This window comes from Lynx canadensis, chromosome C2, assembly GCF_007474595.2.
Source record: "Lynx canadensis isolate LIC74 chromosome C2, mLynCan4.pri.v2, whole genome shotgun sequence".
Taxonomy (NCBI): Eukaryota; Metazoa; Chordata; class Mammalia; order Carnivora; family Felidae; genus Lynx; species Lynx canadensis.
This window is the reverse complement of record NC_044311.2, coordinates 15,174,212-15,194,550: the sequence shown is the minus strand read 5'-3', so window position 1 is coordinate 15,194,550 and position 20,339 is coordinate 15,174,212. Positions and strand designations below refer to the sequence as shown.

General features: G+C 36.1%; 2 protein-coding genes across 6 annotated transcripts in view; both read right to left on the bottom strand.

The window, feature by feature from the left end:
- Positions 1 to 735, bottom strand: part of NEK10 (NIMA related kinase 10) — a 227,496-nt gene extending 226,761 nt beyond the window's left edge. The window contains 1 exon segment of the mRNA XM_030329784.1: positions 632 to 735. The gene's annotated coding sequence lies outside the window, so the exon portion shown is untranslated.
- A 1,815-nt stretch (positions 736 to 2,550) lies between these two features.
- SLC4A7 (solute carrier family 4 member 7) overlaps positions 2,551 to 20,339 on the bottom strand; it is a 111,602-nt gene continuing 93,813 nt past the window's right edge. For 4 of the 5 annotated variants that reach the window (XM_030330586.1, XM_030330582.1, XM_030330584.1 and 1 more), the window contains 5 exons: positions 18,970 to 19,143; positions 14,264 to 14,395; positions 11,676 to 11,773; positions 8,661 to 8,768; positions 2,551 to 6,825 (listed from right to left, as the gene is read on the bottom strand). In XM_030330586.1, coding sequence (XP_030186446.1) covers positions 6,744 to 6,825; positions 8,661 to 8,768; positions 11,676 to 11,773; positions 14,264 to 14,395; positions 18,970 to 19,143 — 594 coding nt within the window. In that variant the 3' untranslated portion in view covers positions 2,551 to 6,743. The remainder of the gene's footprint in view (positions 6,826 to 8,660; positions 8,769 to 11,675; positions 11,774 to 14,263; positions 14,396 to 18,969; positions 19,144 to 20,339) is intronic. The other variant, XM_030330585.1, reaches the window with a different exon arrangement.

Here is a 20,339-nt window from a genome sequence, read left to right as displayed (position 1 = left end):
TAATTGAACGGATAGGGCTGCCCAAGATAGGGAATCCAAGGGTGAGGCAGGCTGGTGGGAGTGGAGGGAGGTGGCTTTTAGGGTTACGCACGTGTGGAGTTAACTGGCAGCTGGATTTCGGGGTCTGGGCCTTAATGGAGCAGCCCAGGGCTGGAGATGAAGGGGGGCAGGCATGTGAGGCCTGAAGGCATGGAAGCGGACAGGCTCGCCCCACGTGGAGCAGAAAAGCAGAGGGGCAAAGCAGCATCACATAAGGGGAAGGCGGAAAAGCGGCACCCATAAAGCCTTTCACGAATGAGGCGGCAGGCGTATCGGGAAAGATCGGAAAACACACACTCAGACGCCACGTAACCAAAATAACTCCTTCCTGGAGCTGGACTGGCCGTCCAACACCGTTGATGCACTTGCCCGCCATTCCCCCGCCCGACACCAACCCACCTGCTAGGAGACGGGCTCTCGGCGGCTCGCCTACCCGCGACAGCCCGCACTCTCTGCCCCGAGCCCAAGGCGAGTGGAGCTTGACGCCCGGAGGCTTCGGGGCTGCTCCTCAAGGACCTGCGGGCCTCTCCTTGGAGACCCTGCCTCAAACCGCGCGCCGGCGCAGAGGAACGCCCGCTCCCGCCCCACTCACCGCGCCAGAGGGAGCGTCCCCCCTGTAGGCCAATTTCTAAATCCTCTTCCTCATCGTCCCTGCTGCTGCCACCGGCGGCTCCGGATCGGGGGGTGGCCCGCCCCGCCCACCGCCGGTCCCCTCCACCCGGGGGACTGCACCGCCGGCCGCACCGTTGGCACAATCAAATCCCGCTTTAGGCCACCAACCGGCGCCGGCTGAGCCAATGCCGACACCTCTTCTTCCGCTGCGCCGGTGCGCCTCGGCCAATCAGGAACAGCCGTGCTGCGGCGTACCGAGCGCCATGGCGACGGCATGGCGACGGGTGACACCTGCCCCAGGGTTACCGTAGCAACCATGGAACGCGCAGGTTCTAGCCCCAAGGCTGCAAGCTGGAGAGAGCAGCCAGTCACCGGGACCGAGAGCTACTAGCCTGGGGACAGGCTTCCTCAACTCGGTGGATTTTCCTGGACTTGGCGTGCCCAACCTTTTGCATTTGAAGTAAAATGGGTGAAGTAAAATGGGAAAAGAGCTGTTTCGTCTTAGTTTCAAGAAGTGCTATGGACGAAAACCAATTCTCTCCCAAAGCAAAGGGTAGGTTAGTTTGAAAGGATCAACACTACATGCTGTGCATACGGCGGGGACACATTTTTGGCTACTCGAGTGCACTGCACACTTCAGGCAATGAGAATAGGGTGTTGTGAAAATTAAAGGGACCTGGCATTCAAGACATCTGTGCCGCTCACCTAGCATAGGCACGTCTCTTCACCTTTTGTGAAGGTCTGAAGCTTCTTGGGGAAAAAACAAAAACAAAAACAAAAACCAATGTCATTAAAGCTTTCAAAAGATGATTCCCATTATCAAGCTTTAAAAAATGAAAAATATTCAGTGCTCCTCTTACACAATTTCACTATTCCACCACATCGTCTGGTAGTCATTATTTTTCATTCTAGTTTAGAAGTGTGAAATGGAGATGTAAGTTTCTTAAGCTGCCCGGCTGGTTACTGGCACAGCTGGCTAAGTGACGCAGGCAGGGTAGAACCTACATGATTCTACACAGTTCTGTGCAGTAGTACCTATACAGTTTGAATCCAGAGCCCAATTTTATCCACACTGACGCTCCATATTTCTTCAAATATAAGACCTACTCAATCTCATGTTAATATTGCTCAAAATGACCAATGAGTCAATTAGTGCAGTGACTACATCTCCCAAAACTTAATATTTAAAAAAAAAATTAAGTTTGAGAGAGAGAGAGAGAGCAGGGGAGGGGCAGAGATGGAGAGAGAGAATTCCAAGCTGTGCTGACACCAGAGCCGAATGAAGGACTCGAACTCATGAACCGTGAGATCATGACCTGAGCCAAAACCAAGAGTCGGATGCTTAATGGACTTAGCCACCCAGGCGCCCCCAAAACGCTCATGCGCTGAGCATGGAGCCTGCTTAAGACGTGCGCTCTCGCTCGCTCTCTCTCTCTCTCTCTCTCTCTCCCCCTCTCTCCACCCCCACCACTCATGCCCTCTCTGAAATAATTTTTTCAAAAATTTTAAGTAAAAAAATGTTTTAAATCATAATTAGCCATTAAAAATAAACAAAAACCTCCAAGTCTTCACTCTGAGAGAGTTCAGAATTTACACACTCACTGCACATCATGAAATGTGACTTGTGTTAATTCCACATCATATTGCAAAATTCTAAACAGATGTGTCTTAAATAATGAACCAGTCTATTCTTAAAGGGATTTAATTTTAATATTTCTTAATAGCAAAAAACCGTTGTGAAACACATAATATTTTGTTTCATCTTCTTTTCTGTCTCCTTACTGAAATATATGAATATTAGGAAGCAGGAAACAGAAATCACCTATTTTTCCTTCACCCCCATCCCTCCGCATGAAGAAGCTACGCAGCAATTCTAATAAACAAAGTACAAAGACAATATCCAACAACTAATTCAGTAGACTTTTATTGCTCTTTCAACTTCAATAACATCTCTAAAAAATAGTTTTCTTCTAACAATTATGAAACAAATTTGAAAGGCAGGATCATTCACATTATAGACTTGGTAGAGACTTGTACTTCATATAAATGAAAAATACCCAGTTCTACGTTTTTAAATGTTGATTTACCTTGGATTTTATTACAAAAGAAAATATTATCATTGTAATTATAAAAGTCATAAAAATTAGAACTGTACTGTGAAATTATACCAAGCTATCAAATATTATATAAATGAACAATAAAATTCAATTTCTATTTATTTAAACATAGTAAACATTAGAAGATAACTCCCCTACAAAACAAACAAAACACCCCAAACTTTTAATATTAAAGCAACAAAAGAAAAGCCACAACACAAAAATCAATGCACAAAAATCTGATTAAAAAAACCACTGGGGTTTAACAATTGCTATAAGTCAACTGTAGAAGTCGGTATGTGCTAATTAAAGTTTAAAAATGATCTGTAGATGATTCCATTTCCAACTATATGTTTTCCTATTACTGATACTTATATTACTTTTTGATATGATAGGAAAAAAACCCGACTTTACATTAAAATTGTCAAATTTTGAATTCTGAACACTATTTTAAATTTTCAATGTCCTTACAATCTTTAAGCTTACTTTCTAAAACATAAATAATTGTTGGACTAAACCAAAAGACACTTCACATATCTGTACTGTGTATGATAACAATGATGTAATCTACATAAATAAAATTCAGAACATTAAGTTATTTGATTTAATCATGTTTGAATCACAACGTTATATCAATGGCTTACACATCCAAAATCTGAGCACTTTAAAACGGGATTCACATGTCCAAACTGTTGAGCGCATTTACAGAACTGATGTCCGTGATATGATCCTCGAAAGACAGCAAGCTCCGGTGTAATACCTCAGTTTCAGACACCATTTTATGTTTTACAGGAATTTTGAACCTGTCTTTGTGAAAGGAAAAACTTAGAAAGCTATTATATACATACATAAAGTACGAGGAAGAGACAGAAAATGCTGTCTGGATGGAGAGAAGCAAAGTTAATCTTTCTGAATGGTAAAGAAATCTGCTTCATAAACACATGCATTAGCACATAAATTTTGTCCTACGTGTTTTACAAAGACTTGGCAAATGTGAACATTGATACGCCACAGCTTTTTTCAACAACTTAAGAGATTTAAGATTTTTAACATCATTTGCGCGCGTGCACACACACACACACACACACACACACCCATTAGAAAGTTTGTATGCTTCACTTCAACATACCTAATATTATCAGAGAACATACAGAATCATCCTCTTATCATAAGGAAGTTAGCTCACTGTTTTCTCAAAAGCTGCTATTTTAGAGTGAAATAGCATTCAAAAGAAAGTAAATTTCAGATGGTCAACATCAGGATTTATTATAGTCTCTGTAAACCAGACATCTATAAATAAATAAAACAGGGTGGAGAGAAGAGAATCCTGAGGTGGCTCTGTAGCCAGGATATTCAGTAGCACTAAGTTCCATCCTGGAAACCAAGGCATCTAAGAAAGTGCAGGGCTGTTTATATTAATTTATTTTGTAAATGGAATATGTACAGGTTTAATTATTTTGCACCTTGAGGTAAATCAGTACATTGCAATTACTACTGCTCATTTACACCTATTTAAGGCAACATTTAAAAATCAATATATGTAGTAATATATTTTCACTTGTCTTGCAATGAACACTATCCACAATCGCTATTTTTCAAAAACAGTGGAAAATATCATAACCATGTAAACAAGCAGTTAATTACTTATAAACATGAGTTACCTTTGCTCTTCAATGGAGTAGTCATATCAGATCATTTTGTAAGTCAAGTAGTCAAAAGAAAGCAGAAACCATTGACAATTAGAAACATAGCAAAAACATTTTGAGTGCAACGTATTTTGCAAGTCATGGTTTTTCTGGCACTGGACTATCACTATACATAATTAAATAAAATTACAGAAACACTATGATGCCAGGTAGTTTTCAGTTTAAAATTTAAAACCCCTTCCTGTAAAATAAGAACATTTGTGAACCCTATGGTGTCCAGACACAAAGAAATGATGTGAGGAAATCCCCCTTGTTCAGGTCCATCAGGGGAGTTTACAAAATGTAGCAGCAAATACTGGGGTCTTTGGAAATGATTATGCTGCTGTGGATAAACAGGAATCATTTCAGTGCAAGCTCACGAAGAATAACAAGCACCATGGGTAATACTCGATTATCAATTGCCAACAGAGTCTAAAACTCTTTGGCAGGCAGTACCAAATGATGCCGGCTATGTTTTCTAAAGAAACGTAGCTACATTTCCAAATTCCCATGTGAAGCAGAAGTCAAATCCCTTATTTTAACTAGAATCTGACAATATGGTCTCAGATGGGAAATGACATCTGAGTTATTAGTAAGTAGTTTAGAACGGATGAAAAACACTCCAGAATTGCTAAAATATCAGCTTTTGGCATTCCTCATGATCCTCTATAAGATCAACTTTTCATACTTTTGTACCTTAGTTACAAATGATGAAAGGGAGCATTGGAATTTCATTAAAATTTTCATCTTAATATTCATGTCACAATTTTGCTATTTCTCTCTGTGGCTTCTCAATACTCATTTGGTTTTTGTAAATTATCCTCTTGCCAAATCAGTTTCACAACCCCATTCATCCAGTCCTACAGGCTTAACAAGAACAACATTTATTTATTTCATGTAGAGCTAAGAGTATATAAAAGATGGCTAAAAAGATGTGCTAGAAGTTAAAAAGGCAGCTCAGAAAAGCAAAAACAACAATACTAACACAAACTAGAAAGAATGCCATCAATCTGAGCTATACATAAAATGTCTAAATTCCTTTTAAAATACAAATATGGCAGTGCTTTATATCAAAGATGTAAAATCTGTCAACTGCTTTCAGATAATAAACATAAATGCAAGTGAGCACCAACTATTTACATTAACAATTTAAATTACTCTGTATTTGTTATCTTTTCAAATGTTTATATAATATTTAAGTATATCAATTAAAATAAATAAAATATTTTAAAATGCAATCACATAACAATCTATTAAATAGTATCTATACAACAGAAATAACAACGTAAACAAGAAAATGAAAGGTAATTCTTTAGAATAAAGTAATACTGATCATAAACCCATTAAGAGAATTCTGACTCCTGATTATTTCCTCATATTACTTGTAATAGAAAAATAATCAAGGACCTGAACCTGATACAAACTAAACCACATTTTAAGTAAAAAACAGCAAAGGCAGAGAACAGAGTGGGCATTCTGGGCTCTGATAAAGCATTAGGATTCAGAAAATATTTCTACAAAGGCAACAAAGTTTAACTATTATAAATTTGCATTTTATAGCTTCTAAAATCCATAAAGTTATGACTGCTATAGGTTAAATTATAAAATCACCTGCAATTTTACTTGTCTATCGGAATATAAACCTCAATGTGGAGTTTTAAGATTTAAAATAAATTTTAAAAACATAAATGTCAAAACTATAGTTCTTAGCTAGAAAATTTCTATTGTTCCACCTTTATAGCCAAGAAATCTCCACTGCTTATGAAACATACAGATTATCTGCATAAATGAAACACACATGCAGAGAAGCCGTGACATGTTACATTTGTCCCACAACACTGGCATAAAGACTCCCTGTTCTTCCCATAAAGAACGAACAGAAGTGAAATAATATGCAAAAATTTTTAGTAACTCAAGTAAAAATTATAAATATATGGACAAAGTACGTCACTTAAGGTTGGTATGAATTACCACTGATGGACAAAGAGATTTCAAGGAAAGCAGATTGAATGCATTTCCCCACATCTTTCTACCGCAGAACACAAAATGTTCTTCCAACAAAATAAATATTTGAAGAGTTAAGAACCACGTACCTCATTTCTAAGAGACTATTTCATCATATACACAGTCTCCATGGTGTTCCTAGCAAACTTCAGACACTACCTCAAAAATCAGTAGTCACGCATTAAATAGCATGACATACAATATTGTTATATATAGTGACATGAAATACACACATTTTATATATATACATATAATAAAATATATATATAGCTGTATAGCTATATATATAGTTCCTCTTGGTTCAATTCTATAATGAAGTTTCAGCATCCATGTATTTCTTTGTTGGTTCATCTTCAAAATTTATTTTCACACTGACAGGCTTTTCAGGGCTGTTTAAAACAAAGAATGAGAATAAATGATTTTGAAATGGATACATACTACATTCTAAACACGGCCAACACTTAGCATCCATAATCACCCTTTTGAGATGACTATAAACACTATAAACTAATGACTTGTTATTTGTTACTTTATTGCTTTCTTTTAGTATCAGTAAATTTGATTGGAAAGACAAATATTAAAAATTCTTAGATTTTTTTCAATGGATATGTTTGCCACTGAAATTAATGTTTTTCTTACAAGTGAAGAGGAGTTTCTTAAAATGGGTCATTTTATGACTAAGTTTATTAGTTTTACCTTATAAATAAACAGTTGTAGCATGTGACATTTCACTGACAAATCCATTAAAAAAGAGTGATCTTTGCTAATATAGATAAGCATCAAATAACTTCCTGCAAAATGTAACACATTTACAAACTTTCTCTTCCCAAATTTGGTTCACAAATATAAGATCAGAACACATCTATTTTATATTTTCAAGTTACTATCAAATACAATGATTCCATGTACACGGATTTAATTGACTAACTCATAAATGAAAATACACTGTGGTTTGCTGCCTTCTCCAGATAAGACTGAAGAAGGACCCCCAAACATTTTTCTGTTAAATGACATAACCCGAACACTGTCTTTCTTTCCCTTTGATTTTGACTTGAGGAACAACCTGAATGAAAGGCAGAAATATAAAAGATACAATAATATTATTGTAAGGTCTTTACATTTATCAAAATAATCTCAGCCACGAGTGCTGACAAGGTGTGAAAATTAAGAGTAAAAAGAATATCAAGCTAAATTCTAGCTGCATGGAATATACAAAATGACAAAGAGTTAAACTTAAAAACTTTTAAGATCAAAGACAGAAGGAAATAGTCCAGCTTAGAGAATCAGAACTCAAGAAATTATTTAAAAAAAAAAAAAAAAAAAGGATAGAGATTAAGTAGGAGCAAAGCTCTAAGAAGAGGTAAGGAAGGAATGAACAAAACCTAACCAATTATTATCAAAAGACAGTGGTCAGAAAGATAATAGCTAATGAGGAACAGCTAGTGATTGTTTGTCTGGAAAAGTTTTGATTGGATATCCAAGCAGAATACACCGACACAAAACGAGTCTGGTACAAAGTGACACAGAATACCTGCTGAGTATGAACGACTGAGTACACTGCTGGATAACACCTCATTTCTCCACAGACCCAAGGGAATCAAGTACCCTTGGGCACCTAACAAAAAATCTAAGGAAGGAGGTATGAAATAGTTATGGAGTCCATGCCCCCTTATAAAACTGAATGACCATTATATCCATGGATTAAATTTCTTCCAACTATCTTCTAGGAAAACATTTACCTCACCTGAAGAAATGGCAGGCTAAAACAAAACAAGACAAAACCAAACAAGGAAAACAATCATGTCTGTCTTTTTGCTTGGACCATCAGAAAGAATGACTGAGGGAGCGTCCAATTATAGAATTTATGTAACCCCTAATAATTATCTTTCTGTACATGGTTTCCGATCTTTTATATACTCATTCCATATTACCATAGGTGATATTCAGTTTTATTCTAAAATGGCTCAAATTCTTTTTGGAAATAGGCAACCATGAGTTTAAAAAAATAACTTCTTTGGCACTTATATCTGATTTCCAGTATTCAGCGAAATGATGGATAGACAGATGAAAGGAAGAAGGAAAGAAGAGAAGAAGGCTGGTTTTGTTAAGAGAATAAAACTTATGCAGATTGAGTTAAATGTAATGGTTTTATTAAATAGCTATCTAGGCAGAAGTCAACTGAAAATCGGCTACGGTTAGAAAATGCGTAAATAGTTACAGCTACCTCGTGTTAGGCCTGGTTACTTTGGCATTCTCAGTATTCATGGAAAGTGCCTTCCATTGTGCAGTTTTGGCCATTTCATCTGATATGTTAACAACTGAGGGATCAACACTAAAGAACAAATATACTTTTTGGTTAGTATTCAGTACTTGCAAAAGCATTAATATTGTCGCTCTTGACTATATAATATTTGTCTTCATCAACTTAAAACTGAGAAAGCTCTTTGTCTTGCACTTAAACCAAGGTCTAGAAAAACATCAGAATTATGTAGTTCTGTTATAAAGATATCACGAAGCATTGTATCTTTCTGCATAATCAAAGCTAGGAGTTAAGATTATAAATTGGCAATGATGCCCAAAGATGATCATCTTGGCTCTAAACGTATTACTGAAATAACATAAAAGACTACATTAATGTGCTTGTAAATATAAAAAATATAGCCTCAACACAATTAGAAAACTTTCATACCTGGCAAAAATCTCAATCTCATCAAATAAATATCCCCAGTTAAAGAAAGAAAAATTGAGATTATTATTTTTTTAAAAAAACTGATTTTTAATAGCTTTTAAAAAACCTTTAAAAAGAATGGTTGAAAAGGCAATCAAAATCAAAATCAAAAGAACGAAATACTGTCCTATCATTGGAAGAGAAAAATGTAACCATTCCATGTCTTTATAAAATATTGCAACATTCCTTTGAGATGAATCCAATAATGATCATATCCATAAATAATCTGGGGCTCGAGGTTATCAGTCACAAGTCACAGGAAAGTGCTATGAAGTTAATAAAAATATATTTGCAAGCCCTTTTTCTTCACCAAAAAGTAACATTTCATGCACAGAAGTGACAAACACAAATGTCAAATTAGACCTTAAATTCACAATGTGATAGCAGCTATGTGATAAATGACTAAACAGCAGTCCTTTAGAAAAGTGCTAGCTTTGTTTACACTTTAAATCCAATATCGTTTAAAATAATAAGACTGCAGGGGCGCCTGGGTGGCTCAGTGGATTAAGGGTCCAACTCTTGATTTTGGATCAGGTCATGATCTCAAGCCCTATGTCAGGCTCCAAGCTGAGCATAGAGGCTGCTTGGGATTCTCTTTCCCCCTGCCCTTCCCCCACTCACACTCTGTGTGTGTCTCTCTCTCAAATAAATAAACATTAAAAAAATAAATAAATAAACTTTATTTAAATAAATAAACGAAGAAATAAGACTGCAGAGAAGTGTAACATGGTCCTTAAAGAATCTCTAGGAAAAGGTGCTTTACCAAGTCAATTTTTTTAAGGTGCAAAAAATTTGAAGGCCCAAATTCACAATGGCAGAGCCATTCCAACTTGAAACTACCTACTGTGACTAAACATTTCTTTGGTTTGTTGCCAACTTCAAATAACTGAAGAGAGACATTCCTGAAGCACTTTCTAGCTTCAAAATGTCCTCCTCTAAGAACTTTCCCATTACTAAAAACTAAGACTTTTCTGAAGACAGTACATGTTTTGTTATTCCCCAAAATAAAACTACATGGGGAAAAAAATCAATTCCTTTCATGTTTAATGGAGTTTTGCAGTTTCCAAATGTTTTCCTGCATTACCTCATTTGATTTTCATGGCAGGTAATCCAAAGCTACTTAAGACTATAAAATATGACAGATAAACAGATCAGCCGATTTCTGGCATTCCTGATGACCAAATTTTAAGCAAAGCAGCATTTATCATGGCCTGTGCCATCACTTAAAGAGACAAAAGTATATGTACAGATAACCATCCTTTTTGTTAAATATCAGACAGTGTAAGTATAGATTCCACTTAAATTTGTCAAGGCCCGTGTATAATCATACTGAGAAAGGGATAATGCAGACTAGAGAGACTAAGTGGCAAATAATTTCAGCAAATTGATGAGTCACTAATAACCATCATGGCAGCTCCTATAGTCTTAAGTCCAACAAAATTAATACACTAATTCATTGAACAAATATTTACAGAACCCAGCAAAGCAGAGCACTATAGCTGCGTGTATCAAGACATCTATACTTGGCATTTAATTTAAAGAACATAAGAAAGATTTGAGGGAAAATCATAAAAGGTGACACAGAGTACTTAATACCAACGATGAAAATTAACAGTAAAAATTATAGAGGGAACATTACTTATGAATTCATCTATCAAAACGAATCAACATGTACAAGTCTAAATACAACATCTATAAAAACTATAAAGATTAATTAAAAATGAAAAAAATCTGAAGTTAATAAATACCAACAAACCTTTTCTATTAAACGGAACCTATATACATTCTATACCTGACTTTTCTACTATCAAGCGCTAATCAGAAATAGAATAAACGTGGAACCAGAAATCAGATATGTGCATAAATAATATAGACTTTTATTCTTTAAAACTACAAAAAAGTACACAGAGTTTAAAGACAGAATTTACCACCATCTTTGGTTCTTAAATTTACATATAAACCACTAAAATCATACATTATAAACTATGTATGAAACGCAACTTGTCCGTGACATGAGCCCTCACTGACAATAGTCAAGTCACACCTTTGCAAAGTAGGAGAGTTCCAGGGCCTCTACACATAGTCAAAATTTGGAAGGTTATCAGACAATGGATTACCAACGTTTATCTTTCAGCACATGCTGACACAGCCCCAATAAAGGACAGAAGGGAAAAACCTATACTACTGAGAGAATGGGACTATTCTGAGTTTTGTGTTCTGACTATAAACTTCATTAAAACAGAAGGAGTGATACAAGACAAGTAGCTCTTGTCTGCTTGGCATGTGAGTTGGTTTAATGTTCTGGTCTAAGTCTGGCCTATCACCTGCGAAGGGAAGGGCCTTGCGACTCCCTTTCGAATTCACACAGCCCCCGGTTAGTTGATATGCTAGATGCCAGTTTTGTCATCTTTTTAAAAATAAAGATCGCTACTTTAATGAAGCATTACATGGTTTATTCATGTACTTGAAGTGTATACAAAATACATTTTACAAGATAAAGTTTTATCTCACCTATATTTCAGGGCTTTAACCGGAATCTGTAAGAGACTTCCTCCTTCAAATGGAAGGTGCACAGTGTCGTCATCAGCTTGAAGCATCCGTTCGGCTTCCTTCAGGGCACATACACAAAAAGATTACTTTTCCCAGAATATTTCCAGGAGGACCAATTAATATGTAACATCTTCAAGAACTGGAAACCCAAACTGACAATATTATTGAAATATAACATATTTGCCATGGCTGGAAAAGTCCTTTTACTATTAGAAACATATACTTATGGCACAATAGAACACAACCATTTGGAAAGACTAAATTGTAAATGCTTATAACGTTCATTTAAGTTTAACCATTAATACTATTTTAAAAATAGATTTAGCTACATAAATTTTATTATCAATTGTTAGCACAGAACAAGAGATAAAATTCTGTGAAACCTCATTACAATACACTGTAAGCAAAACTTCATTTGTAAAGGAAGGGTTTCTCGATCTCAGCAATACTGACAGGGCCAAACAGTTCTCTGTAGTAAGGGGCAGTCCTTACTACGACTAGTAAGTAAGTAACACTAGTCCTAGTGTTAAGTAGCATCCTAGGCCTCCACTTACTGGATGCCCCTCCAATTCTGACAATGAAAAATTTCTCAAACATTGAAATACGACCCCAGAGGAGAAATGTCACCCCAGATGGAGAGCAACTTCTATTGGAGACATGACCCAAAATCATGACGTCATAATCATGACGGGGCAGGGCTGGATGGACTGGGAGAGCATTCACACTCTTCTTAACAACAGAAATCCCACTATTTGAAGGTGGCAATATGCCCAGCTTTTAAAAAGTCAGCGTTATGGGGCGCCTGGGTGACTCAGTCGGTTAAGTGTCCAACTTCGGCTCAGGTCACGATCCCACAGTTTGTGAGTTTGAGCCCCGCATCGGGCTCTGTGCGGACAGCTCGGAGCCTGGAGCTTGCTTCGGATTCTGTGTCTCCCTCTCTCTCTGCCCCTCCCCTGCTCGCGCTCTCCCTCTCTCTCTCTTTCTCTCAAAAATAAACAGTAAAAAAAAATAATTAAAAAGTCATCATCAAAAAAACCCCCAAAACCCAAAGCTCAATTTCCCAGCATCCCTTGCAACTCCATGTGGCCATGAGATGCACAAATAACTTACTGGATGACAGTTCTGGAGAGACTCCTTAAAAACAGGACAGTAAGGGGAGGGCAGGTTTTGCTTTCTCACCCTATCCCCTCTCCTCCTTCCTGCTGTCTCTCATGCTAATATGACAGCTCCAGCTCGGAATCCATTCCGACCTAGGAGGGGATGCTGAGTATGGAAACGGTGCTGAGGACGACAGAGCGCAGCCCAGGAGCGCCCGGACAACACCGTGCAACTGTCACATTAGCTCACCCCTCTTCTAAGACTTCTTCTACCTGAGCCCAGGAGCTCTTTGTGTTTAAGCCCCCTGTACTTTTGTCTCCTGTTATACACACTGACCCTTATTCCGACTTAATACAGAAAATAATACGCAGGCAATTTTAACCTAAGTATTTCATAAATAAATTCTACCGTACTTGAAAATTCACCAAAAGCTCATCAACATTTGCACATATAATATAGTTTTAAAGGAAACAAGAATCTTTAAAAAATTTTGGAGACTCCATTCAAATCAGTATTTCCAATTAGTATCCTGATTAAAGAGTCATGATTTTTCTTAAAAAGTAATCATAAAGCCAGCAATTCTGCCATAAATCAGCACTGCATAATCAATCCAAACTATGAAAAAAATACCAACAAGCCTTAAACATATTTGTCCATGAAGTTTAATAAACGCATTTTCGTAAATACTACACAATATAAGGTATATACTACGTTGCTTTCTCTCAAAAATTAGGGGGAAAAAGTAAATTTGAGTTTAATTGTACTTTTCGTACAATGATATTTAAAGTCCTTTTTGTCATTATGTAGATGTCAGATTAAAATGTTAAAATTTAAATGTACGCTAAAATGTACTTATGAATTTAAGATTTCTGTTACCTATGTTTTAACACTGCTAAATTCTGTCACTGTTAATTAAGTACACATGGGATACGTAATTTTTATTTATTTATTTATTTTTAACGTTTATTTATTTTTGAGACAGAGAGAGACAGAGCATGAACGGGGGAGGGTGAGAGAGAGAGGGAGACACAGAATCCGAAACAGGCTCCAGGCTCTGAGCTGTCAGCACAGAGCCCGACGCGGGGCTCGAACTCACAGACCACGAGATCATGACCTGAGCCGAAGTCGGCCGCTTAACCAACTGAGGCACCCAGGCGCCCCTAGATACGTAATTTTTAAAAGGCTGGTTTTGGGTCAGGGCTTTGAGGGGGCAAGTTGGTAAAATGGGTAAGAACTTATGTTTGGGACGAGTTACCTACTAACCTCCCTCTGCCTCAGTTTCCTTATAGGTAATCTGGGAATGACAAAAGTACCTACACTTCATAATGATAAGGTTCTTAGGAGGATTAAAGGAGCTGATTCCTGTAAAGTGACCATAAGAGTGCCTGCTACTTGGTACGAAGTATTAAGCAACAATGAATAGTGTAAATTTAAAACTCTGGTCTTATTACCTCTTTCTCTTTTTTCTTTTTGTCATCTTCTTTCTTTTTCTTACTTTCTGGCATGAGATCATCAAGCCAACTAAGTTCTCTCTTTGTGAAACACAGATCCATGAGTTTGCGTACAAAAACTAATGCGAGAACCTTAAAAAAGTGGAGGAGAGAATATTAACTAAAAATTAACTGTATCATTTGAAGAGAAAAAAAGTATCAAATGATAAATAACCAAAAAGTGATGCATATATTTTATTTAAAAATCATTTCATATACCATCTTATTTCAAAGGACGTGAGTTACCTATTTATCTTTCAAACTTCCTGCTCAAAGAAAAGATATTAAAAATACCATTTTTAATATTTTCCTATATAAATCGCTTGCACTCTGCATAAAATTAGAAAGCAAATTAAGCATACATAGTATCTTCACAGTAAAACAAGATTATTAATTTTTATGACTTTAAATTATACACGTTATACAGATAGATACAATTTTAAAAATCTCCTAAGCAATGCATTAGAGAATCCATTTCCCAATATTAGGTTTAAACTTTTCAATTATATAATGTGCTTTCCTTTATTTATTTATTTAAAAAAATTTTTTTTTAATCGTTGTTTATTTTTGAGAGAGAGACTGTGAGCAGGGGAGGAGCAGAGAGAGAGACAGAATCTGAAGCAGGCTCCAGGCTCTGAGCTGTCAGCACAGAGCCCGACGTGGGGCTCGAACCCACGAACCACGAGATCATGATCTGAGCCGAAGTCGGATGCTCAACCGACTGAGCCACCCAGGCGCCCCTAATGTGCTTTCCTTTAACTGCTACTAAGGTTGAAGAAACGTTTGCAAATGTTCATTGACCATTTGGACTTCTTCCCTTTCTTCTTACCATCTTCCTTATTACTGTCTTTTCCCTGTTTTTCAATTGCTTTTTTATGACTTTTATTCATGAATTCGTAAGACCTCTGTGTAGTTTAGATAAAGGCATTTTATTCGCCTTATGTGTTGCAAATACTTTCTCCCAGTTCACAATACGATTTTACTTACTACATTCATAGAAAACACTTAATTATCATGTGGTTAAATAGATCTTTCTTCCTTTTACAGTTGGGTTTCCCTATCTTGAGAAGTTATCCTCAATCACTGGACTATACAATATTCTTCAAAATCTTCTACTACGTTTTAACACTTACGTCTTGAATTCATTTATGGTTTCTTTCTGAATAAGGTAGTGAGTAAGGAAGCAACCTTAGCTCTCCATTCAGAGTCAAATCATCCACGACTATATACTACATTTTCCCATGTAGATGAGTTATCATCTTTAATGAAATGTCCCACTTATGGTATTCAAGTGGTAAATTCTCACATATATTCTGATAAATTCTATTTTTCTGATTTATGTCTACGCCCATGTCAATTCCATACTACGTTAGCTGCCCTCACCTGACAGCAAATTTTAAATATTTAGTTATCACAACAGTATGGTAGCAGCATAGGAACAATCAAGTCCCTCCCTCACTCCAGACCCCGCCAGGAATTCTTAATTATCTTTGTTTTGTTATTCCTCTGGTATTTATTACATCTTCACTTTTTTATTAATATGCAACTTACATTAAAATAGAAAAATATCATATGTACAGTTTGATGCTTTTGACACATGTACATATTTGTGAAACCTACACCCAAACAACACACAGAACACTTCTACCATCCATGTTGTTATCTGTGACTCTGGCATTTATTTTTCTCCATAAGCTTTAAAATTACCCAGTTCACACTGACAACAACTTCCCCACATACACACAAACACATGCAAATAAACTCATACAACTCATTCCTGAAGTGACATCTTTACAATACTAAGAATGCAAAATAAAGAACATGGTATATCTTCCTATTTGTTTGGGTCTTAATTTTATGTACTTCCACATTTTATGGGTTGAATTGTGTCCCGCATGAAAGATGTATTGAAATCCTAACCCCCTGTACCTCAGAACGTGACTTTATTTGGAAATAGGGTTGCTGCAGATATAATTAAGAGGTCATACTGGAGTAGGGTGGGCCCCTAATACAATATGTCCAGTGTCCTCAAAAATGGTCTTATAAAGACACAGTGATACACAGAACACATGACAACGAAGGCAGTTTGGAGTTAGGCAGTTGCAACACGCAGAAGGCCAAAGATTTTCAACAAACTGCCAGAAACTAGGAAGAAGCAAAAAGGATTGCCTCACAGGTTTTAGAGGGCCCCATCCACACCTTGATTTCAGACTTCTAGGATCCACAGCTACCATATAATACATTTCTTTGGTTAAGCCAACGGTTTTCTGGTAACCACCTGCCCTAACAAAATTCTTATTAATTCTATTAGAGCTTTTAGTCTTTTTTTTTTTAATTTGAGTCGTTTGAGTTAACAAGTATGTAATCACATTACTGACAAATAATGTTATCTCTTCTTTTTACCAATTATTGTATTATTCTTATATCATAGTTAGAACCTTCAATTCATATCAAATAATAATAATAGCTGACTTCCCTATATTAAAACTCATTTATAAATTTTTATTCACAGTGATTGCATTTTATAAAAAGTCTTTTTATCTTTAATTATGTTGATAATTCTTGCTTGCTGCTCAAGTATCCCAGTCTATTTAAACATCATATATTACTTATAGAAACACTATAAATGTATTTATTTGTTAATATCTTCAGATTTTTTACACTTATATTGGTAACTGAGAAGTCACCATCATTCTTTCATACTTTATTGGGCTTTGGTATTAAGACCTTGCTAGTGTTTCATGACCAAAAAATGCAGAAGTTTCCATCTTTTCCTTTGGTTTAGAATAATTTAAGAATTACTGAAACTAACTGTTCTTTAAAACTCTGTTGTTAACCCATCTGGGGCCCAGGATCCAAGAGCAGATCTTTAACCATTTTCCCAGTCTTGTGTGCAATTGACTTCTACATATCCATAGATTTTATACTTCTCTTTGGGTTAACTCCCAGAAATGTATGTATAGAACGGAACTAATCCATTTCCTCTAGATCAGTGGTAGGTAAACCACAGCCCTTGGGTAAATCTGGCTCTACCTGTTTTGTATGGACTATGACCTAAGAATAGTTTGTAAAGATGAACATTTGGAATTGATTTGATAATAGGGAACACTAACTTTGAACCTCATTAAATGACAGAAAAATTATCCCAAATGAGAAAGAATTTCATTTTTCTCATTAGTAGTCTTTCATTTAAAAAAACTGGACAATTACTTTTTAGATTTCAACAATAAGAAACTGTGGACATTTCTCTCCTATTATAGAAGTGCCTATATATCTTATGACCCACAAAGCTGAAGATAATTTACTATCTGACCCTTTACAGAAATAGTTTGTCAACCTCTACTCTGAATGTTCAAACTTATTCCTATAGATTCATGTAGCATTTTCTTAAAGCCCCTCATACCTCCTCCATAGCTATGGTTATGCATCTCTTCTCTCTCTTAATCTTGTATATTTTGCTCTTTTTTTCTTCTTTACTCAAGCTTGGAAGGAATTTATTTATTATTGATATTTACAAATAAAAAAATTGGTAGCGTTTAAGTTCTTCTTTAATAATATATATTGTGAAGGGTATACATTTTTCTACAACTTTAGGTATATCTTAGGTGTATCTCACAGACTTTGTTATAAGTTCTCCATTGAAATACCCACAATGTTTAACTCAATTTTCTACCCAGGGATTATTTCAGCATTTAATTTCTAAATACTTAAGATATCTTTAGTGTTTTTCAATATTCATTTGCAATGTAATTTATCTGTGATCAGGAAATATTACCTGGATAATTTTTAAGCTTTTTAATTTTTTAAGATTTTCTTTGTGGCCATGTACTAACCAATGTTTACACGGTATTTACAAAAGGATGAATATTCCCCATTTGCAAAATGTGATATTCTATGATAATTTAGTGAACAATACTGTCTTATTAATATGATCTAAAAAAATTTTTTTTAACTTCTAGATCTCTCAATTCCTGAGAAAGATGTACTGAAACATCCTATAAAAGAAATATGTTGTTTTGGTTGCTTTGCTTTTTTATACCTGGCTATCATCTTTGTTCCATAAACATCTTAAATTCTGAAAGTTATTTAAAAAAAACAAAACAGGGGGCGCCTGGTGGCTCAGTCGGTTAAGTGACCGACTTCAGCTCAGGTCATGATCTCTCAGTTTGTGAGTTCGAGACCCACGTCGTGCTCTGCGCTGACAGCTTAGACCCTGGAGCCCACTTTGGATCCTGTGTCTCCCTCTCTCTGCCCTTCCCCCGCTCACACTTTGTCTCTCTTTCCTTCAAAAATAAATAAACATTAAAAAAAAATGTTTTTTTAATTAAAAAAAAAACAGCATTCTACAGCCCAAAGACTAAAAAAACAAAACAAACAAACTTTAGAAAATAACAAGCGAATTCGGTTTCTAAAGTGACTGGTTTAATAGCTAGAAAGGGCCAATTCATATTTCAAAACACCTATGGTGCTTAAAATGGGCTATTCTCTTTCTCATATGTAAATATTACTAATACATTACTACATTATATTACTAATATAAATGTTAGTAAAATAATTACTGTGTTCAACAGAATTAATGATTAATACATAAATAAGTAAATTGATATGTAATTATTATAAATAGTGACAAAGTCCGAAAAAAACAAACAAAAACAAAACAACCTTACCATCATGGGAAAAACTACCGCAGCGGCTGAAGCTTTTATCACCCACAAAAGAACCAGACAAGTAAGCTGAATGACCGTGAAGATATGGACCTTCCAGAGAGGCACGTAGCGAAGGTATATCAGATCGGGCTGATGCTTAGCAGGCATTCCAAATAATTTTATACGGTCAAAGAACTATGTATTGAATGGAAAACAAAACAAAGCAAGACAATCAGTCAACAAAAATATCATTTCTGTTACTTAGGAAAAGAAATTACATTCAACCTTAAGAGTTTGTGATTTAAGCTAGAACTTCCTTGGTATGTTCTGAGAATATAGGAGAAGTTTCAGTACAGAAGCCCTGGACCCAGCAGGGTGGAATGGGGAAAGGGTATCAACAATCATTTTGAACGAACAGAATTAATTTAATGAGAAAACTCAAACCGAAGTGTCTTAATTTGGAGGATTAAAATATTTAGATAAATGTATCTGCTATAAGCAAATATGCAAGTCATTTAATCTCTTTGAACTTGTTTTCTAATATGTACAATAAAGGTAACAATTTTCAAGGCTCTTTCCAACTCTAACATAATCAAGTCTATGAATACAGCCTGAAGTACAATCACCAATTTTTTACCCATTGGAAAGAAAGCTATGAGCAAATTCCTTGGTCTTTTGGAGCTTTAATTTCCTCATTTATAAATTAGGAGTAAGACCAGACCTATCTACCTCACAAAATTGTTGTAAAGCCGGGGGGAGGCAAGTGAGTTAATGAGATCATTTCTTGACCAGTGGAGGAGGAGATCCAGGACTACTGAAAAAAATAAGATGCTGCTGGCAACTTTAGACAACATGCTTTTCATGATAGGAGGTGGGCATGTGGTACTAACAGGGCTTTATGAGCTAAATGTTTTACACAAAGACTGAATTCAAATCTTTAAATTTCATCAGGTTTGTTTTCCAGGAAGTATTATAAACAAGACAGAGTAGGAAAAGCACTGGGTTCCAGTCTTGGTTCTGTTGCTCCTTCAGGGAGTCCCTCTATTTCTGTTTTCTAGTTGGCAAAATTAGTATTTCTTCCTTTCCTACATCCCAGTGTTGTTCCGAGAATCACAGATAATAAGACACACTAGGCTTTACAAACTGTCTCGCACCATACAAACAGCCAGTATTACCATTCTAGTCCTCGACATCCTCCCTCTCACTATACTAATCTTCATCAATAGTTACAAGGCCTTTCATTGGCTTCAATTAAAAATAGGCAAGGACCATATCAGTTCATGACCTCATTCTTGAGGGGAAAACGTGTCGTAAGCAATAATCACTTGGAAAATGTGGATCTGAAGTCACCAGTTAACCTGCCCCCCAAAATATCAGAGTTGAGAATACAT